Here is a 22,509-nt window from a genome sequence, read left to right as displayed (position 1 = left end):
CACCTAACTTCCTTAGGCAGTTAATGTGGAATTTTCTGGTCTGACAATAATATGGTTAAAGGTCCTTTCTCCAGCCACAGATCAAACGCTTGCGTGCAATCATTTATTCCCAGTAGAAGGAAAAAACCCTCTTGTTGAAGAATTTTGTTTCCTGATGAATGCCTGCTGTGCTAATATCCCTAATCGAGGGTCATGAGAGCCCAGACAGCGGCAAAACCGCATTCCTTAGTGTAAACAAGTCCTTCAAAATCTCTTTGGTTTAAGGGATAGGAGGATCCTTGGTGGGAATAGGAAACAGGCTGGTTGTTTCGGCAGCATCTGGGTTTTAAAATTGTTAAAACTACCAGGGGACCTTTAAGAGTTAAACCAAAGAAATTAATCACCATGACGGGTGTTGCTGCAGGAGGCTGCCTTTGCAGAGACTGTCAGAGCACACGTGGAAATCCCTTTGCAGAATTTGTGGTAGACATCATGGGGAAAGGTTTGGGAATTGTCTCCTGGAATGTTTTGTGGGTGAGCTCTAGGGCTCTTACTCTGCAAACCAAGTCCAAGTGATGTGACATCTCTGCCATCCTCTGCGTTCGCGTTGTATGGGCTGCCAGGCCCTAAGGCGGTCCGTGAGAGCTGCTTGTACCAGTCATCTCCGTACACGTCTTTGCCCCTCGCTGAGATGAAGTTTGATTGCTTTGCTGACCCCAGCAGTTCCACAGAGCAGGGGAACCTGCAGCCCTGAAATCGCCTCTTTGCCTGACTTTGTCCCCCCCCTGACTCGGGGGACTCCAGCACTTCAAGGGAGTAACTCAAGACATAGAATAAGTATAGTTCATGGGAGATGCCTGAGGGAGATCAGGAAGAGCTGGCCCGAAGAAGCTCTAGGTGATCACGTGAAACATACAGGAAAAAGATGGTCACTACCTCCAGCACTGGTCTCCAGCTGGGTCTTAAATTTTTGTTCTGTTCATCATTACAGATATTTTTTTTCCCCAGAACTTGTTGACTTTTGCACCAGAATGGCTGCGCTGGTAGGAAGGGGGATGGGTGCTCTGTGTTAGACAGAAAGCCTTGTGTCTGTGTCTTCATCTAACCTGTGGGTGTTGTTCTTCTCCCTCAGACTATCGCACTGGTCCTTGCTTTAGCCAAGTAAACAACCAGATGTGCCAGGGCCAACTCAGTGGGATCGTCTGCACCAAGACCATGTGTTGTGCCACCATCGGACGGGCCTGGGGTCACCCATGTGAGATGTGCCCGGCCCAACCTCACCCCTGCCGCCGAGGTTTCATTCCCAACATTCGTACCGGAGCCTGCCAAGGTAAATGCCATGAACATCCATCCTGATGCACACTGAAGGGGTGGGTGATGAATGCATGCCAGGAGCCCCAACACAGAGAAGGGTTCTGCGTGTAAACTTTTCTAAATCCATCGTTGTATGTCACAGATCTTCACCATGGATCTTGGGTCTCCCATGGGTTCATCTAAGATTGTCTTAGCTCAGAGATTCTGGCCAGGTTGTGGTTCTTGGGTGACATCCTCTATCCCACAAGATGTAGGGAATGAGGCTAGTGTTTCTCCAGGTTTAAAACTAAGTTACAGCCTCCTACGTACCCTCACTCTGTGCTGCTGTTGTTAGAGCTTCTGTCCCTGCACTGGAATATGATCAACGCATGTATCAAGTGGCTGGTGCTCTGTAAATGGTGCTATTGGTTCGAAACGGAAGCCATGACTCCTTCAAGATCATACAGGCGATTACAATATACATAAATCACATGCTTAGAGGTTGTGTTTGGTGTCTAGGACACCCAGGCAAAAACAGCAGGTGGTCCACTGGGCTTCCGTCAGCAGATCCCATGGGCAGCTCCTTCCTGGAAGGAAGAGCTGCCCCTGCTGCTCCCTGGCGATGGGTGCAGGGTGCTCCATCAGCATTGTGGATTCCTTCTGCCTCTGCAACTGATTTCAGCCTTTACCTGCCACAACCAAAAGCCAAAATTACGGCCCGCGCCCCACATTGGCCAGTGTCTGTAGGATAAAATTGGGAAGGCTGAGGAGGAGACCCCTCTTGCTGTCTCTTGTGATTTGTGTTTTATGGCCCCGATCTCTTCAGGAGAGCTCGGTTAATACATTTGTTAGTCACTGTTACCGCAAGCAGAACTGGAGTATGAATAATATCTGCAGCAGATGAGCATGCTGGTTCTGGCAGCAGCACTGAGGCCGTCCTGAGGTGCTCTGGGAAGCACAGTGTCCCTGCACCGATGAGACCATGGCTGCAGGATGAACCTTGCAGGGATGGGACTGAAGAGCGAAACCTTACGTCCTGTGGGCTCCCCTCTGCCCTGCCACAGGTGTTGCTCTGTGCAGGAGGGCATCTCACCACCCCCAGCCCAGCCCCCAGCCTGGAGCAAACCACGAGGGGTAGACATGTTGATGTTTGCTTTGGAAAACATTCCTTTTGTCTCCCTCTTGCTTGTGTAGATAAGCCAGCAACACATTTCTGTCCATCTTCTGTCCTTCACCTTGTCGCTAATGTAATCTGATGGGCAACTGGAATTACTTGGAGCGAAGCTGCCGCTTTCTTGTAGCATTCCCACCATGGTGGGACTGAACGTTCACCCGCTGCGATGGCTGCACGTTCCAACACCTTTGCTCTCCTTCCTGCAGATGTCGATGAATGTCAGGCCATTCCCGGCCTCTGTCAAGGTGGGAACTGCATCAACACGGTGGGGTCTTACGAGTGCAAATGCCCTGCGGGACACAAGCAGAGTGAGACCAGCCACAGGTGTGAAGGTAAGACTGGAGGCTTCTGTGGGGCTTCTCCAAGAGTCTCAGCTCTGGGTTCCCAGATATCCTCTGAGCACAAGGGCATTTGAAAACTTGAGACCCTCTCTGCTCACAGGGCACCTGCAAGGCTGGCAAAGTAGAGATGTGCGAGAGCTCCTCTGCCAGCCTTGGTCGTAGCTTCCAAATAGCAGGGGAGTACGGCAAGCACCAAGGCGTGTTAGAAAATGTATTCCTGCAAAATGATTTCTGATGTGTTTATCTGCTACCCGGAGTCCAAGGCAAGGAAATGAGGAATAGAGCTTGCCTGATCTTCTGATCTTCTCTTAAACTAGAGAGTTGTCTGGTTATTTTTTTCATGCAGATGATGTCTGAGAGATGTTTTAATGGCAACACAGTCTCATTGAACAGAAGGGACCTCTGGAGGGCTTAAAATCTCTGCTTCGATCAGGACTGGCTTGAAAGCTGTATCACGTTGCTCAGTCTGATCCAGTTTTGAAAACTCAAAGCCTTTTCTTTTCAGGCTTTTGTCCCAGGGTTGCACCACTGTCATGGTGAGGAACGTTCTCCTTATATCCGCTTGACATTTATCTTTTTGCAGCTTGCAACTTGTTGCCTCTAGGTCAATAGAGTAACTGGAAGGAAGGCAAGGAGGTGGAGTCTGACTAGCTGGGATGGTGATGGAATAAGACAACCAGAAATAACATCATAGCTCTCGGTGCACTGAGGAAGATCCGATTCCATGAGATGATAGGGTATGGAGCAAATAAATGCAGTGTCACTTCATGGACTTTTGTCAGTTTGGAAAAATATCACTGTTGGCCAGAACCTGAACCTTGTCCTTGAGCACAAAGTGAGCACAAATGAAAATCTGGTATTAAAGACATGAAATGCCGGTCGGCATCACACCTGTGAGCATCCCTCCTTTGAGCCAGTGGCCTGGTGCTGTCCCTTCCCCCCCGGCGAAGCCTGCCTGCTGTGCCTGGTTTTCCTGTCTTTCTGGTTGCTTTGTAGGATGCATCTTGTTCATCTTCAACCGAGTTGTAAATGAGCGACCTTTTCAGCCTTGGCACCTCTCTTGGAAATTACGCGGTGCTTCAGAGGCATGGTTTGTGCTTACAGCTAGGGATGCTCTAAAACATTTCTGCCTCAGCAGCAGCTTGCAGCTGAGCAGTGGGGAGCGCAGCTGCATCTTCACAGCCTGGGGAGTGCCGTCAGCTTCCAAACTCCAGAGAAGTTTCCAACCTGGTGGAAGGGAACTCTGCAGAAATTACTCTTTGCCTCTTCTTCAGCACAGAATTTGGAATCATTTAAGTATTAATTGCTTTCTAGAAATGCTTCCGTGGAGGACCCAGATGCTTTGCCCAGGTGTGCAGGTGCAACTGTGCCCTGAACGTGTGGGCAAGCTGATCTGCAGGGTCAGCAGCCAAACCCCCGTGTCTGGAGGTGGGGCTGCAGGAGACGGAAGGGCTGAGTCGCAGCAGGGTCTGGTGAGGTGGTGCCGAGGCTGTGCCATTTGCAAGGCGAATGCTCTCCAGGTGCTTAGCAGAGCTGCTTGGAAATGGCCAAATACCTGATCCTCAGACCAGAGGACTAGTTTTGTTTGGGGTGTGAAAATATAACAATGGTAAAACGAGTTGTGGTAGTTAAGGCAGAACTCTGCCTGCTTCTGGAAGCCCCTGGAACTGCTCTTTGCCCTTGGATTCAGCGTGAGTCGGTGTTTTGTATTGCTCAGTTAAATTCAGGACTCGCATAGGCAGCGAGGCAATGCCTTGCTCCATGCCATAAGGCACATGCCTCTGTAGTAAGTGTGGAGCACAGGCAGGGTGAGGTGCAATTAGTAAGTTAAATGTTCCCACTGCCACCAGTCTGAGCCCTCTTCATGTGAGTCTGGCTCCAGTTCCTTCAGGTCCAGTCTCAGCATCTCCTTTATCACTGCTGGCGTGTCTGCGAGGTGTGCACACCTCTGAGGAGGGACACGCTCTTCCCAGGCATTTTGCAGCAGTTCTTGTGGGCCAGATGCGTACCTTGCCAGGCAGGCTGCACCTCTCCGAAGTAAAGGAATAAACATTTGTTGTGTTTTCCAAACATCTGGCAAATGAAAAGGAAAACAGCATTAAACTTTTCCTGCCTTGGTTGTTAAAGCTCTTTCCCACATACCCTAATGAAAGCCTGCTGGCCCGTGTTTGTCGTTTTAGGGATAAAATGTGTTCGTTGTGCGTGTGACTGCGTCTCACCTAGCTGGGCTTCAGGAACTCCCACTTCCCTTTCATTCCTTTCCAAGGCTCTGTTGTAACCAAGGCAAGGCATGATGAATGCACTAAAATCCAGACATTTAACCTGGAATTTGTGTCCAGGTGGCAAAATTACACAGAGAGGGCACTTAAAGCAGCCAGCATCGCAGCAACATGCCCCTGTGGCACCGTGGGTCTGACAGCTTACGTTGTCTCCTGGGGTTTCTCCCAGAGTGAGTCCTCAGGGAAGGGATAGCTGCTTCCAGGTGACTGTTTCCATACCCCCACCTTCCTGCAATCCAGACGTTTTCCATGCTGGGCTGGTTCCCGTAGTTGCTGTGTCAGTGTGTGCTTTGTGACCTGGGTTCAGCCCTTCAGAAAAACTTTTCCAAAGTGAGACACCAGTTACGGAGGCTAATCCTTCAGTGGGGAAGGGACGTTCTTTTATGTTGAGAAGACATCTGTGTCCATGAATCTTCCTTGGCAGGACGCCACAAAACTTTCTAAAAATTTAACAGAAGGGTTTCTTGCAGTGCTTTGGCATCCAAGGACTTGGAACCAGTAGAATCCTAAACAGCCCTTTCACGTGCATCTCGGGTGAAGAACCAGTTCCTCAAAAACAGCGATGTCCCGTGCAATTTGGCTGGAAAATGGGTGAAGGCTGGAGCTAGAGCCATGGGCCCAACCTCAGGACACAAAAAATTGTTCTTGCCTTGGTCTGCCTCACCCGTGCTGGCTGGGGACCAGGCAAAGCACATATGCAATCAGTTTAGCTGGAATCTCCTACATACCAAGATTAAAAACAATCCATTGTCTGAATCTGTCATCCAGATGCGAGGGGCCTCCGTGTGGGTCCCCACTTCCCAGAACGCCTGCAAAAGCAGCGTGATGTGGCCATAAACGGCTTCCTTTCACTCTCCTTCCTGGATGGCCATAAAAAGAGACATCTCCAGCATCTACGGTGTCTGTTCCATCGCTTAGCTTACCTCAATTGCTAAGGAGACCACCAAAAGAGGATGCTTTCCTTTGGTATTACATGTACTGACCTGGGGGTCCCTCTGTGAGTGGCATAAACATGAGGGATGCTCTAAGCGGGCAGGGTTTGGGGTTGGTTTTGGGGGCTCGTTTCCCAGCCGTGACTGCCCAGCGTGTCCCTGCAAGGCAGGCAGGGGGTGAAGAGGATGCCTTTGGGTTAGCACTGCTCCCCCAGGACGCGTACCCCATGTGAGTCCCTCAGACGATGGGAATAGGGGAATAGAGAGGCAGCATCTTGCGCGGGGCTCACCTGGTGCTGCCACTTTGTGTGAACAGCGGAGGATCTGCGCCCCGGCTGTTTGCTGCGTGCTTTGGTAGTCGGGGGGGAACGGTTTGGTCCAGCTGGTAGAGCCCCGAATTCCCGATGTGCTGAGATAGCCTGTACTGCCGAAGGAGCTGCATCAGTCCAAGTGACCTCCTCACTGAGCCAAGGGTTTTAATCAAAATAACGACCACAAGCTTAAGAGGATATTTTCCTTCTCCAGGTGTGCTCCAAGCCTAAAATCTCAAAGCTGCAGGAGTTCCCTTGCTGAGTCTGTTTATAGCTGGTGAAAGGAGTGACTTCTCAGCTTGCTCTGAGACCGTCTTGCTTTAGGAAGAGGAGACGGTTTCTTGTTTTCAGATTCCTTAACCAAGCCTAGCATCCAGGAAATATTAAAACTAGATTAAATGTCTATGTAAAATTCTTCCCTCATTCCCAGGAGCTTGTACTTTCTGCTTAGAAGATTCCTCCTGGGGAGTGAAGTCAGCAGATGGGATTGCGTTTGAGCCAAAGGTCAGAGCCCATGTCACTGTGTCTGCTGATTAATGATGTCTCCCTCATTAACGCAGCAGCATGTACCACTAATCTTCTTTGGGCTGTTTATTGGTGGGAATAGGCAGGAGCAGAGATAGTGTTGCTGGTTTCCCATAGTGATACTTATCTCTTAACACAAACGGCACCTGGAATTAAGGCTCCGTTTATCAGCCCCTGAATCCCTGAAGAATAAAGATGCTTTTCTTATGCAAGATCTTCTATGCTGATAACAGAGGCCAGCTCAGCCCCTTATCTCCCAAGCATGCAAGGGGGCTGCAGCTGGAGGCACTGGATGAATTTGGTCAGCCCCAGCTGGAAAAAGATGTCCTTTTTCTACCTGTGAAAACGTGCACACGGCATCCAGTTTGGATTTGAACCTAAATATCCTCCAAGTTCAGGATTGCTCAGCCCCAGAGTTATTTCTGCAGCTCATCTCTATCAATGTGACACTTTCAAATAGTGGCTTATTTTATGCTTTTGTTCATTGTATTCTGAGGGAGCTGGAGGGATCAAGAGTTCCTTGAGCTTGGGGCTGTGCAACATATAATGAGAAATTTCTGGCACGGAGAGTTGCCTGCTCACTTTCTGAAAGATATAAGCAGTCTGTGAATCGTGGGGGGGTGTTGGGCTGAGGGTGGAGAAGGGGAAAGCTGCTCCCTTAACCAGCACTGGAGACCAGGCCAGCTTCACCAGTGCCGGAGGACTGTGTTTATATTGTGTTTGTATGAAAATATGAGCAAGGAGGGCAGATGTTGCCAGCCGAGGGCTAAACTGACAGAGGCGGTGCTTGGCTTGCGGGGAAGCTGGGAAAGAGCCGGAGCTGCCGAGGTCTGCAGGGGAGCGAGAAGTGTGCGGGCAGCAGGAGAGGGGCACTTACATCCAGCTGACTTCTTAGCGCTGCTGGAAGGAAGGAATTGTTGAGGAGGGTGCAAGAAAGCGCTCCTGGCACTGATGGTGCAAAATGGAGGAAAGAAACATTGGAGCTGAAATCAGACGCATCCTCCCGATACAAAGACCTTTATCAATAAATCGTAGGGAAGTGGGGGTTGTTACATGGAGTGACATTTTTCTAAATTACGCTGGAAGCAACCGTAAAAATTACACTTAAGGGAACAATTCCACGGCATGTAGTCAAGGGTGGAATCGCTGACTGAATAAAGCTTTTCCTTCCATAACTTTAGTGGTTCTCTGCCAATAATTTAACTTATTTTCTCAATAGCCCTTCCTCTCCTGTATAACAAAATGCTAAGCCAGCTCCGTTATCAGTGAAGTATGTAATGCCAGTACCTCACCCAGGATGCTTTCCAATGCCCCAAAAGGAATAAGTGTCTCGCATCCAAAATTGTTCCAGGATGATAACATACAAGATACAAAAAAGTACATGGAGAAACACCAGGCAAGGGAGTGGAAGGCGCCGCATGCTTTGTGCAGCAAGCTCTGTTCAAATCCACCAGTGCAGGTCCTTTTTGTCTGTCTTCAGCATCTCCAGGAAACAGGTTCTGCCAAGGGAGTAAAACAATTCCTTTAATTACAAATCTTGCCTCTTCTGACTTGCTGCTTTCTCTTTAGTGTTTGTAGAGTGACATGTTAGATGCTACTTCTGTCCCTACAGGCTAGTCTTCTGTCACCGCCACGCAAAATTTCCGCTTTTCTAATGAAGACAAGGGTTTATTTTTTACTCTGTTGAATCTCATTCATGTTTCTGAACTGGAGTGAGCTTTCCTGCATTTTCCATGAGCAGAGTGGGTAGGCTGCCCCACTTTCCTCACCAATGGAACATGATAGCCTTTTTATTAGCATGTTTTCAATTTTCTTACAAAATGTCTACAGAAGAGCTCATTGTTTGGATCCATTAAAAGCTCATTCCCATGGATTTGGTGTGGTTTGGGGGGTTCCATTACGCTCCTCTGTGGTTTCTTTGTGCTTTCTGGAAGGGAAGGTCTGAGAGTCCCGTGTGCTGCACGAGAGAGGGCTGATGAGGCATGACCTCTGCTACGTGACACGGAGATGTTTTCTCCATCAAGTCCTGGTTTTTTACCAGATGGAAAGGTTGGGGTTTCGACATGTCTGTGGGCACCCGTGTTGGATGGGCTTTGCAGACTGCAGCTCTTTCTGAAGCTCTGTAGCCTTTGGCTTCCAGCATTTTCAGCCTTAACGACCAGGCCAACTCCAACCCAGCGAGCTGGAGACCAGATCCAAAATCAACGTTTGTGCTGAATTCTGCCATTGTCTGAAGCGTGGAGCACGCAGAATATTGCTTTAATTTTTAACAGAGAGTTGGAAAAGTCGTCAAGTAGCCAGGTTGGAGTTGGAAGCGTTCCCTACCCCGAGCTGGCAGCTGGGTGTTAATGAGAGGTGTACATATCCGTCCTGCTGCGTCGGGCTCTCCGTGGGCTTCGGCTCTGAATGAATCAAAACTAGGAGATGCTTTACAATGAGAAAATAAAGGAGGCAAATGTGTGTGTGAGGGGGGAGAACTGAAACAACAAAGCCCTGAGCTCAGTTTCTCAAAGTACAGGATGTACGAGCCGTCTAGAGAAACTGGCGGTTTTTCTGCTTCTTGGGTTGCTAACACTGCTCCCATCTGAGCTGGGGTTTTCAAGAGGGGAAAAAAAAAAAAAGTTGCAGTTTGATTTAACCTTTTGAATTAACTCCGTTTTTCTTTAAGAATGGAATGCAGTGGCTCCCCCCTCAAACACATAGGCTTTTTCTTGGATGACTGAGCTACGTCCCAAGTATTGATCTAACAAGATGCCTGCCAGTCAGCTGGCCTCCAGACCTCTGGTGCAGCAGGCTTCAGGAGAGCCTTGCAGAAGTTTTAAGCTGTTCTTTCTAATCGCACATCCAGCTTTTGCTTCATAAAGCTCTTTCCTTCCAGTGTTCTGCAAATTGTAACCAAACACAGGCCTGTAATTAAATGACGGGGCAGGCTGTAGTGATAAAATCTCTTTGGCTGCAGGGGCCCAGGTGGGGGAAGTGTTTTCTGTGGATTTGCATTGCTGCCCATCCAGGTTTCAAGTCCTGCTGGTCTGCTGGGGGGGCTCTGAGCATCAAAGAGCTGAAGGAGTGCTGCAAGGACAGAGGCGACGTCTCTGCTGCTTGCAAAAGGCGGCCGCAGTCTTTGGCTAGCTGAAAGCATGATTTTAGAGTTCCTAAGATGCCAAACAGGAATGCATCTTCCCCTCTTGGTACATGAGCATATAACCTGCCCTGTGCACTTGGGCTTGATTTTGTGCACCTTGACGTCCAGGTTTCACTTGGTTCCTCAGGACTCAGAGCTGCAGCCGAAGTAAAACAGAAGATAATTGTGTTTGTAACAGGTTGTGTGAGGGAGGAGGGGAAGCTGAAGATTATTTCTTTGACCACATGAAGCCCCCGTGGGGGGTCTCTGTCCATACCATATGCCTCACTCAAAAGGCAGGTCGGCTCATCTTAAACACAGGCACTGCCCATGTCCATCGCGGAGCTGAGTGGGGTGGGTTTCACCGTGTCTCGCTTTGCAGGGAAAAATCATCACCATTAGGGCACAACTGCTCTGTGTAGACCTTTCCGTTCAGATGTGATCAATTACTGCCTGGATGAGATTGTTTCTTTCTGCTGCACACAGATGGCATCTTGAAAAAGCTCCGGTGGCGATGCCTGCTCGGTACCCATCGAACGCAGCCAGCCGCACCGGAACACGTACCGCCGGCCAGATCATTCCTGCACTTTTCCTCTAAAGGTCTGACAGTGCAGACCCTATTATACTTCTTTTCCCTCAGAGCAAGGTGGGGGCTTTTGGGTGATGTGAATTAACTGGCGTCATCCGACATCCATGGCTGTCCAAAGGCTGGTGTAGTGGAGTCACAGTGCCTGGGAGAAGGCTCCTGGCAGCCTCTCTAATTTGGGAGAGAAAGATGAAGTCTCTGAGGATGTTTCTGGAGGAGTGAGGACGACGCTTAGTCCTTGAGAATCACCTCTGTGCAGCCAGAATTGATGCCCCCTTGCCCTCCCTTGGATTTGTGCCTATGCTATGGATCCTCTTGCAGATGTTAGGTGAGCTGAATCCATCCCAAGCCTGGGGGGAGCTAGCCCTATCCCTGAGTACACAGGCTAAATATTATTTACCATTGGTATAAATCTGTCTGCTTCATCCCAGCCTGAATTTATGTCTCAGCTTCAGTTTTCATCTTCTCTTTTTGAGACTTCAGAGCACCGTGCTCTCCACATCATCTTTGTGTGTCTCTTTCCTACGATCCCATCCCACCCTCACAGGTTCTTGGATAAATATAATGGAGTGCTGCTAGTCTTGTAATGTCAGGCAGGATTTCCCAGCCTTGAGCCATCCCCCTAGGCTCTGAACCCTCTTCTGAGAGCTGGCACCACGCAGAACCGCGGCATCCAGGAACGATCCCAGCGAAGAGGTAACATCACCAACCTGCCCCTGCTCGGCGTGTCTCCAGGGCTGCACTAGCATCGCTAGCCACTGCATGGCACTGTGAGATTGCAGTCAGAAAATTTCCTTCCTAACTCAATTTTTTCTGTTTCATGCTGGGCGGGACACAGCTCACCACCCCTTTGGGTAGCCCACACCCATTTCCAACAGAAATGTCTTGCCCATTTCTCAGAACTGTCACTGTGGCTCATATCCATCACCACAGCCAGGCTCCTCTGGCTCCCAACACACGTTTCTTCTGGTCCCTCCCTTGCCCTGGTGGGGTGGGTTCAGGTAGCTCTTTCCCATGTGTGTGTGCTGCCTTCATCACTGAAGTCTGCTAGAGGAGCGCTTCCAAAGGCATCCTCCATCCCCACTCCCAGATGAGAGGTTTTTGCTGTTCTCCCTTTTTTTCTGCAGATTAGGCTTTGCCCTGCAGCAACTCTAACCTCCACACATGCTAATGCCATCAGGCTGTGCAGTCTGTTTTGCTGTTCACATCAGAAAAATCCCCTCGAAGGAGCAGACTTTGACCAGTTCCTTTTCATTACTTTCCTGCCAGCCTCAGGCAGCATCTGAATTGCATATAAAAATCCCCTTATCCATTCACAACAGCATGATAGATTTAAAATGCAATAAATGAAGTTGCTTAGCAGAAATAACGTATTTTGCCAATTGCCAAGACACTTTTCTCCCCCCCACCAAAAAAAAACCACTATTGGGCAAATATTCCTTCTGTCTTTTACCACCACCTGGACCATAACCACCAACCACCTGCTTTGGGTGGATTCATTACAGGTCGGATCTAATTCCATCTCGGCTTCTGAAACATATTTCAGTTAGCACAGAAAAAAATCTACAGCCCTGCTCCCGTCAAGTCCTTAGAGTCAAGTGCCCCACAAGCATGGCTCTGCTCTGTGTACATTTAACTGTATTGACATTTTGGTCAAAATTTGTTGAAAACAGATTGCCCTTTTCAAAATAGCTGATGTGCCACTCTGTTCCCTTTGATTTTCCAAATTTCAGGTCCCAAGTGATAGCTGCAACAAAAAGTTATAGGCTGTCTCTCTCTGTGTCATCTGTGTAGGTACTTGTTGATTTTTCTGCTCAGTTTTCTCAAGGTTTTAATACAAATGGCCTGGAAAGTTTGGAGAACACTGCAGTTCTCAAGCAAAGCCTGTGTCTCATCTTTCCAACTCAGTTCTTCCAGTGTGGATTAAAATTAACTCTGAGCAAGTATATATATTTCATATATATATTTCAAATATAGATGCTCTGTTTCAGGATCCAGACCCAGGCATCCAGAACCTTGGCCGTGGAGCTTGTGGGGAGGGTCTGCCATGTCTCCACCCTGGCCAGATGCTTGCAGAGCACATCGTACGTTCAAACATCAGAAGCTCCATGGCTGGGGTGATGGATTCTGAATTTTGGTACTTTTAAAACCTTTCTGCAATTATTACTGTATGTCTGGGCACTGGGGCTGCCTGGTCCCTCTGGTGTCTGAGTCCAGCTGTTGTGCCTTGACAAAATCTTGTTGCAATGTCCTTATTTTCCGTGCTCTTTAATCCAGAGGGATGTACCTCACTGGTATGTCATGCTGTCACACGCATGGCAGTGGGCTGCTGGAGGAACAGGCTGCTGCTGCAGCGGTGTGTGGCAGGGCTTGCTGACATGGGTGGTGTTTCTTTGATTGCTGTGCATAATTAGGTGTGATCTCTCCAGGCACTCTGTGTATATCTCTATCTAATCTTCCCTGTGATAAGTAGTTCAAACTATGGCATGCTTATGGCATTGATATGCAAAGAATTTCACACTAAAACGGGATTGCTGATTGAGGAGCTGAACAACAGAATGGTATGTCCAGACCCTTCTAGCCTAACCGATGGTATAGATGCATTTTCATGTGGATTTAAATGCCTGAACATATGTAAAATTGAACTAAATTCCTCCTGTAGGGAGAAATTCGGTGAGTAGTGCATAAGCCCAGCGCTGTTTGAAAACACAACGTTGTCTCTGGTGTTGCACCTCTGCTTTCCTCCAAGTCACACGGAGGGCCCTGCTGGCCAGCCAGGCAGGCACCTGCACAGACGTGTTTCTGTCCTGAAGCTCCCTTTGTACTCCAGGGAGCAGGATGGTTTACATCACCCACAGACCTACAGTGTCGGCAGAGATCAGCCTGCGGGCTCCATGAAGCTCTCGGCATCACCTTCGGTATCACCTTCCGGGGGACTCGTGTTTGCCTGACCCGCTGCAAGGTGGCCACTTACAGTCTCAACCCATAACACCAGCTCCCATCCCCTATGATCCCAGCTCTGGTCCTGGATCCATGCTGCGGATAGGAAAGGAGGTGGTTTGCAGGGAAAAATAAAATAATGGCTGTTGGTTTGTTCTTTTCTAGATGTGGATGAGTGCGGCGCAATCTCTGGTGTGTGTGATGGCGGTGAGTGCACCAACACAGCAGGCAGCTACGTCTGCACGTGTCCACGTGGGTTCATGACCAGCCCTGATGGATCACGCTGCATTGGTAAGATGCTAAATCGATCTCAGGAGCACAGATACAGGGAGAGACCACACTTTGAAATCCAGACCTGGTGATTTGCAAAGTGCTATCTGGTGAGCACTAGATTTGCCCATCAAAGGGCACATTTTTTCCTGCAATAGCTGGAAAATGTTTTTTTCCATGTGCTGTCCTTGCAATGCTGTGGGTGACGTGGTCTGTCCTGGTCACAGGTTTTGATGCTGCTGCAAACCGGGACTTTCTCCATCTCCACAGCTTGGACTGCACTGTCTCAGGGCTCAAAGTGTTTGGGTTGCTGAGGGCACTGGGGTGGAAGGTGTCCAGCTGGGATAGTGGTCTGTCTGAGGAAGGGTCCTTGTGCTCCTACACACAGAACCTCAGCTGCTGCCCCTTTTCTTCTGTAGTAGATAGCAGCTGGGGAGAGACACCCGTGCTCCCCCGACAATTGAACTGCAGAGCCAGCACGTGGTGGTGGCGGCTGTACATCCAAGGAAAGCTTGCAAACCTTCCTGGAGCAGAGGGACCCTGTGAGGGGAACATCAGGCTTGCAAACCTTCCTGGAGTAGAGGGACCCAGTGAGGGGCAACACCCCACAACTGTGCATTCATCCGCTTGCTTTGCAGAAGTGAAGGGGGAAAAGGTTTACTCCAAGTGTTTGTATAACCAGTGCAAATAGATGGTGACTTTTATCATCTCCTCCTCCTTCCTGCTTAGACCACAGGTCATGGCTCGTAAATCCCTGCAGCCCCAAGCTAATAATCAGTAGGGCTGTGGAGTGGATTGGCTTCATCTCACGGAGCTCAGCCTTTCGGGAGTGAGCTGCGTTGTGCCGAGCCGCTTGCCCGGACCCCTCTGTACCCGGTGGGGAGAAAGAGGTGCGTCCCCAGCACAGCCCCGTCTGAACCTGCAGGTTTACAAGGCTGCCACGTAAGCTCCCGCATATCACCCTGTGGCCCACCTTCCTCCCACAGCACCTGAGTTCTGGCAACAAAATGACTCCCAGGCTCGTGTGGAAATCACAGTCCTGCAGTTCCTGCCCTGCCGACGGCGTGAAGGGCTTGGTGGGGTGCCGTGCGCCCCTCCACCGGCTCTGACGTACCTGCTCGCCCCTGGGTTTGGCTCAGGGTGCCTGTATTGCAAAGCTTCCCCCCAGCCGGAGCCCAGGCAAGCTCTCCCCAGACTGACTAGCTGTCCTGCCTCCGGACTAGAGAGCCTGGAGTGAATCCTGCATGTTTAACACATCAAAATTCCTTTCCAAGCCTTGTAAATATTTGATGGTCCATTTCTCTTTGTAACAGACAAGAGTTTCTATGATAAATAGATCAGCTCTCTGTTTACTCGCTCTCAGCAGGGGCACTTACTTCAGTCAAAATGAATCCCAGGGTTTGCCTCGCTGTTCAGAAAGTTCATTCCCCTTTCAAAAGGCAAGGATGCAAGGTTTTGTACAGAGGAACTGTCACAGCGAAGGCAAAGACCACTGTTAGTGCCACGGAAAATGTCAGGTACAGCTTTCTGTTGAAAGTCTGGGAAATTAATACAGAAGAAAAAATAATTTCCAAATTATTTTATATCCACAGAACCTGGAGTAAAAATTAATCATGTTCTACTTCCAGAAAGAAAATGTTGTAAAGTATAACATACCAGTCACCTTGTTTGGGAATCTGATAGATTTTAATGGGAATTAAATTCTTTTCCTCCCTGTTTCCCAGACCCTGCCATAAGCCCAGATGAGTCATATGGACATTTCCCCACTTTCCTTGAAACCAAGCGCTTCAAGAAATGAAAACTAAATAAAACTAGAAAGCCCAGATTTAAAAATAGTCCAAAGCTTAGTTAGCTGCAGTGGACTATGACTGCATCTGAACTCAATACATCATGCTCCAGCCATTTCCCTGAGCTAATATATGCTGCTAGTGTGCTGTCACATTTTGGGACAGACAATATTTTTTCTGGCAAGAGGCACAGTTACCGTTGGGGTCTTGTTGCCCCAGGATCCATATTTTGCAAACTCTGCTTCTATCGTTTGAGGGGGGTTTAGTGCTCATTTGGAGAGTTTATGGTAGTTTAAGCCCACGATTTACATCCTATGAAATAAATCAAATAGACAGTTTGTAAAATTGAAAATTAATAAATAATGTGGCCACCCTTGGAGCACAAACAGCATCAGGAGAGAGCCGAAGAGATTGTCACGCTGCCACCTCACAGATATTTAGACTGGAAGTGACCGCAGTGTCTCATATATCATGGGGCACCAGCACTGGCTGTGTGGTGACTTTTATGGTGGCAGCCTTGATATATTCCCATCCCTTTCCCCTCCCTTTTTAGTAAGGTAAACACCTTTTTATTGCATTTGAATAATCTCCTGTAGTTTTTGCAGCTGAAACAGCAAGACACTGAGCTTGAGCTGATCCCAATTCTCATTAGCTGCTTTCACTGCCTTCCTCAGTAAAATGCAAACAGCAGCGGAGCTGGAGAAAGTCTGTCATAGTTTGAAATGAACATTTATTGAATGATTCAGCCACCTGTGCTTGACACAAAGAATCCAGTTCCACACATGTTCATAACGGTTTCATTCATTTATGCTTGTAAAAGACAGGCTTAGTGTTTTGCAGGCAGCAGAAGGATCTGCTCCAGCAGTCTGTGAGTTTGAGGGTTTTTTCTTTTTAGTACAATAGGTTGCTTTTCAAGAACAGCTTAAAAGAATAATTTTCAAATGAGAAAAATGCCCTTTCAGATTTCGAGACAAGCACAGGGTATTCCCTTGTTCCTTGCAAGTCAGCACTCCTGCACATTGTTTTCTTTGCTCTTTTCCCCTGACACTGCAGCAAAGCTCTGAGAGATTTGGGTCTTATCTCTTCTGGGGCAACATCGGCAGATTTACTGCCTGAAGTTCCAGGTAGGGCCAGATCTTGCTTGTCATTGCAAAGTCCTGGGCTCAGAGAAGGTCCTGAGGGTGTTACTGAGGACTTCTCCTGCTGGGAGAACGGTTTTTGCCTGCTTTGGTCATTATCCAGGAGAGGAAAGAGCAAGAGGAAAGAGGAAATACGAGGAGATATTTATGAGGGCAAGAAATGACGAAAGGGAAGTAGTGTGAGGGTCACAGGCTCAAAACAGATTGATAAGGAGCTGGGGAGAGCCCCTGAGCAGAGCCCCCCAGCAGCTCCCAAGGCGCTGAGGGGGTGATGCTGCCAAGCAGGGCTCTGTCTGGGCATCTGCAGGGACCAGAGGGTGCAGAACAGCTCCACAGTGGCTCCACGGTGTGAACTGGTGCAGGAGCCCAGCCTGCAAAGCGCGTCATTCCATCTATACGTCTGTAAAGCATTTCCCCCTAGAGAGAATCATGTTTTATCAGGTCATTTCAGGGATGCATTTATAGCTCAGCCTTGTAACCATTGAACTGGAGGGTGAATTTGGAGAAGAGTGGACAGCCAGGGAGGCAGTGAATTTATTATAGCACTTGCCAGCAAAGGAACTGGCATCACTGGTCCGGACTGACTGTCCTCACCACAGTGCGAGGCTCCTGTTTGCACCCTTCTCCCTTGCAAACCAAGCCCCGCTGGACATCTTGGGTGGGAGACCTTTGGCTACAGGCTGCTGTGTTGCAGCTCTCTTCTGTGCTAACAACCCTCAGGTCCTTTGTAGTCAGAGCCAAGTGCCTTTTGCAACCACTGGTTTGTTTGGGTTTGGTCACTGGAGCTCCTTAGTTTCTGTGCGTGACAAGACACAAAGTGAGAGAAATACCCTTTAATGTTCTCCCCTGGGAAGCAGCACCAGGACTTTCTATTCCTCTGTCTCCTTACCCCCCTACCAAAGAAACAAACCAAGTTTTCATCAGGATGAAAACTGCAAAATCCCTTGCAGGTGCGCAACAGGTCTTAGATGCCTTGTGCAGACCGCAGAGAGGATGCCCCCCCCACCCCCAAAAGGGATGGCAGAGCTCAGCTGTGCCGGGTGGTCACTCAGAGGGTGCAGCTCCTGGTGGGGGGGCTTCTGGGCATCAGGACACACAGCCCAGGGTATCGCAGCCCTGGATGGGCGCAGACTCTGTGGGAGCCCACCAGGAAGCTCCAGCCTGGAGTCATCCCTGTCCCTATATGCTGAGCAATCCAAACTGCACCTCCTGCCCCACAGGACCCACAGCCTCTGAATCGGAGACCTCTGAGGGACCCGTGGCTCCATCCCCCGCTCTGTGCACTGTCTAATTTCATGTGGAATTTTACCTCCTTTCTCGCCTGCCCGCAGCATTATCTGATTGACTGAGGTTATTGTGCAAACCTGTTCCCTTAACAGCTGCAGAGGAAGGCAGAACAAAACGGCGAGGGTTTTGTGCTCCTACCTCCAGCGTGTGGGTGGTCCTGCAGGAGGTCACAGGGGGACTTCAGGGACCCACTGTTCTTTCCATCCACCCCTCTCTGCCCAAGGCAGCTCCAGATGAGTTTTCAATTAGTTCTGACCTTCATTTCTGAGAGAGATTATTGCAAACTGCAGCAAAGACAGCTGAATGTAATAAACATTTGTGCAGATGAATAAAGGCTGGACCGTTCCCTCCATCACACAAACTGCTGTGACCTCCCTCCCTTGTCAAACTTGTCAGCACGTGTCCGGCCATGGGGAAGGAGCCGGTGTTCTCCAAGTCACTCCTTGCCCATTAACTGCCTGGCTGTCACTGTCTCACAGCTTTTGGGACAGCAAACATCCCACAGAAGAACAGAAGGAGATGGCTGGGCTTTGTCCCCTCTAATGCCCAAAGAGTGTATTCCGAGCCACCACCCTCAGATCTAGAAGTTCATTTAAGCTCAGCCCAAAGTCCTCACTTAAGTTCCCATCACGGGTTTGAGGTGCATCTTTTATAGACGGCCCCACTATCCTGCCCTGGCTTCTTTCTGGAGTCAGAGGGGGCTACACGCTGATGCCAAGTGACATCAGCCTGTCACTTTGCTGTGGAAACAGCCCTCTTGTACACTCCTGCATCTGCTGAAACCTGCCAAGACGCGGGCACGGCTTTTGCACTTGTGCCACGTGCCAGGGATCGAGGGCTTGGGATGATCCAAACGCCCATGTGGCTTGTCCTTCCCTGGGAGTAGGAGCTACTCCGGTGTGGCATTCAGTCCCCTCACTCAAGTTCCCTTCCCCCAGCCTGTCTGTCTTTCTGCAAGTCTCTTTGGGGGATAAAGTTTCCTAAAAGGGAGTCATTCCTGCTGAACTCAGAGCTGCAGAATGGTCGGAAGGATGTTATCTGGAGAAAGACCTGCTGGTTTGGTCACCCTGGCTTTAAATGGGGTCACTGTCCCCGGCAAGTCACTGAGCTGTGACTGGAGAAGAAATGTAACCACAGCCCACAGATCAAACGGCTCCATGCAATTAATTTCAATTATATTTCAGGGAAGTGTCAGCCTGCTGGCTAATGTCAGTCTAGAGGCACAAATGACAAATCAGACTAGACTTTCCCCCTCATTAATTTACTTGAGAAACAAGGACGGGAGATGAATGAGTGGAAGATTCCAGGTTTTCCTAGAGGACTTGGTGCCAGACGGAGCCTGCTAGACATGTGAAAGACCCTCAGTCTCCTGGGCCCTGTCCAGAAGCCGCACACACCAGACACGGTGCCAGGCTCGGTGTCTGTGGCTTTGGCCGGGCTTGTGGGCTTCAACCACCACCCAGGGCTCCTTCTCCTCCCAGCGCGGTCCAGGCTGTGGGAACTAACCCAGGACCTGAAACAGGCATCCGCTGGGAATGAGAGCAATCGGGCTGGAGGGACGTGGAATTGGGAGCAGCTCCATTTGCTTAGCGAGAGATGCTGGGACCATTGGGACCTGACAGGGGATGCTGCCTCACGGGAAGCCTGGGACATGGGACACGTGCCATGAAATCTGTTCTGGGAAGGAGAGGCAGGTCCTTGCCAGGCATGAGATGTGCAGGACTGCACCGGACAGGGTGGCCGTGGAAAGGTCCTTGCTTCGGGGATCGCTGGCGCTGGAAGGGTTATACCCGGACCCCCAGCCTGACTGAAGCGGTGTAGGAAGAGGGCGACCACCGTGGTCAGCCAGCTGCGTCTCGCCACAAGGCAGGACAAGGGACGGGATGGTTGTGGCCAAGGCTTCAGCCTAGAGCGGGGGTGGCTGGGGACCCTCAAAATAGCAGGCAGAGACTCGTTTTATCTCAGGGAAATGTTTTTAGTGGCAGAAGTTAGAGGAAAATATATCAGGCTGGGTCCAGGAGCCCAAAAGAGGAGAAGACCCTGCCCTCCACGTGGCCAAGTCCAGGGCCTGTTGTGCTGTTGTACGGGCATGATGGCCAACCCTTGGGCACAGGCGTAACAGAAATAAGCAGGGCAGACACTAACTTCAGAGGAGGAACTTCAAGAATGGACATCTCAGCCCCAGGATGCAGTTTTGTGGAATAATATATTTAGTCCAGAAAAGTTTATCTGTCCCCACTGAGGGGATGGGTCAGGGTGTCCAGTAGTAGAAGTGTCAATGTTTGCGGTGGTCCCCTGCAGACCACCTCCCTGTTCCCTTCCCCTGCTGGTGGGTCCGGGGGGGAGCTTGTCCCCGACATCTCTTGTTTGTGCAGAAGCTGTAGTGAGAGGAGGGAGACACCTGTAAATAATCCCATTTCTGGGAAGGTGAGGAAGCATGGAATGAGGTGGTGGATCTCGTCTGTTTTCTGCTCTGTGGATTCAGCCAGAACCTGCTGGATCAGCTTGTTGCTCCTGCAGGGCAGGGAAGGCAGCTCCCCGTGGTGAATCTGATGGAGAGGGATCGCCCACCTGTTGCCTGTTTCTGGCTCTCGATCAGGCTGCTTCTAATATTTAGGAGCCTAACTGGGAATGTGAGATCTAACACTGGGGAACGAGGCCTGGCCCCACCACCTCAATGTGCTCCAGATGGAGATGCTGGAGAACCTCAAGATCTCGGGGGATGAGGCAGAATGGGGGGTCAGGTTGGGACACTGGATGACCAGAGGAGATGCCATTGGGAGTGGGCACTCAGGACCTGACCACGCGTATGCTGGACATGTTGTGAACGTGTCTCCTTACCTGCTTCCTCCCTGCAGACCAGCGGATCGGGACGTGCTTCTCTGCTCTGATCGGGGGCCGCTGTGCCGGGGACCTTCCTGGCCAGTACACCAAGATGCAGTGCTGCTGTGACTCGGGGCGTTGCTGGGCCATCGGCCAGACTCCAGAGATGTGCCCGGTCCGGGGGTCTGGTAAGTGTGACACAAGGGACCCCCGCCTGCTGCTCGGTCAGCTCACGGCTCTGGTGGCCCTGGTGGTACCCCAGGCTTGGCGTGGAGAATCATCAACGTAACACCCAGGGCAAGGTCGCACGGGGATGCTGGCTCTCCTGCCTGGGTCTCATTTGAAGCTGAGCCAGATGAGCCCAGCCAAGGCAGGAATCCATCCTTTTCCTCCTACCCCTTCAGCTCCCTTTGGCTCCCACCATAATCGAACCTTGGGGCCAAACGAGGGCGAGCGCGGGCAGCAGGAGGCCCTGGGGAGGATACATCCCTCTGCCGCTCCTCTCCCAGCACCAGCTCTGAGCAGGGCAGAGCTCTGCGGTGTTGGGCACCCCCTGCGCCCTGTCCTTTCCTGCTCAAAGGGAGCCCACGCTGCCAGCTGCCCCACGCACCCTGAGAGGCCGTTGCCCAACCCCTGGCAAGTTGGGTCTCATCATCTGCTCCAGGGATAGGTGTCAACCAGATGGGTGTCACCCATCTGCCCTGTTCCCCTCAGCACCCACCCTCTGCGCCCCCGGCCGGCCCGTCTCCATCCCTCTGCTCCCCACACGCTGGCAGAGGCAGGAGGGGGATTCAGGCCCTCTTGGAAAAGCACTAAGGCAGCTGTTTTGTTTCAGATGAGTACCGCAGGCTTTGCATCGAAGGACTCCCAGTCATGCCAGGGTTCCCTGGGAGCTTTCCAGGAATTCCTGGATTCGGGCCAAATGGTGTTGGGCCGGGACTCAACGGGCCCGGAGGCATCGGACCAAATGGGGCAAATGGACAAGGCGGGATCCCAGGTCTGCCTGGAATGGGCCCAGGAAGTTCAAGCATTGGTAATTAACATTATTTTCTTACTGTGCCGACCCAAACTGGCTGCCTGTCTCAGAATACAGGCAGCGTGTCTGCCTGCTCCTCTGAGCCGTGCGGAGCGCCCGCACTCTTAAACAGCGACAGGGTTTATTTTGACACGGGGGGAGTGGTGGGATGTGACACTAATGCTGTGCAGGACGCTGAGCCCAGAAGCAGATCAAACAGCGTCTGCTGGCAGAGCAAGGGAGCTGAGGCAGGCTCCAGTGCAGAATATCTTTCTAATTACCAAACAGAAATGAAACTTTCACATCACCGCCTCATGCTCTGCCTCCCCAAAACAAAACTGGTTTTCCCACCACTTTGGACACCCCTCTCATGTGCATCCCTGTACAGCTACTTGCTCAGGGCTGCAGCGTGTGCAGATGCACAGGATGTCAATAAATATTGATTCCCGTCTGGTTCCGAGAGGCTGTGCCACCTTGTGTGCATCAGTGGGGCAGGTTCCTGGCCCTGGAGAACGTGTGATGGTGGTAGGGCAGAGACATGCCAGGTGCCGCAGTACCCTGCAGAGATTTCTGAGGCAGCTGGGTTTGTGTCCGCAGCCCCACAGTTGTTCAGGGCCCAGGAGCATCACTGATCTGTCACAGTGTCACCCTGCCTCCTGGGGCGATCAGGGGAGCTGTAATCCCCTACCTGATGCTGCCTCTGTGCT

The 22,509-nt window shown here is 50.5% G+C and overlaps 1 protein-coding gene across 1 annotated transcript in view; it reads left to right on the top strand.

The window, feature by feature from the left end:
• The window catches only part of LOC130148922 (fibrillin-2-like), a 111,400-nt gene that overhangs the window by 46,032 nt on the left and 42,859 nt on the right, over positions 1-22,509 (top strand). Inside the window, exons 7-11 of the mRNA XM_056338059.1 lie at positions 1,112-1,309; positions 2,653-2,778; positions 13,647-13,772; positions 20,823-20,975; positions 21,623-21,820. Coding sequence (XP_056194034.1) covers positions 1,112-1,309; positions 2,653-2,778; positions 13,647-13,772; positions 20,823-20,975; positions 21,623-21,820 — 801 coding nt within the window. The remainder of the gene's footprint in view (positions 1-1,111; positions 1,310-2,652; positions 2,779-13,646; positions 13,773-20,822; positions 20,976-21,622; positions 21,821-22,509) is intronic.

Source organism: Falco biarmicus, chromosome 4, assembly GCF_023638135.1.
Source record: "Falco biarmicus isolate bFalBia1 chromosome 4, bFalBia1.pri, whole genome shotgun sequence".
Taxonomy (NCBI): domain Eukaryota; kingdom Metazoa; phylum Chordata; class Aves; order Falconiformes; family Falconidae; genus Falco; species Falco biarmicus.
Note: the sequence above shows the minus strand (reverse complement) of the source record. Positions and strands in the feature narration are given on the sequence as shown.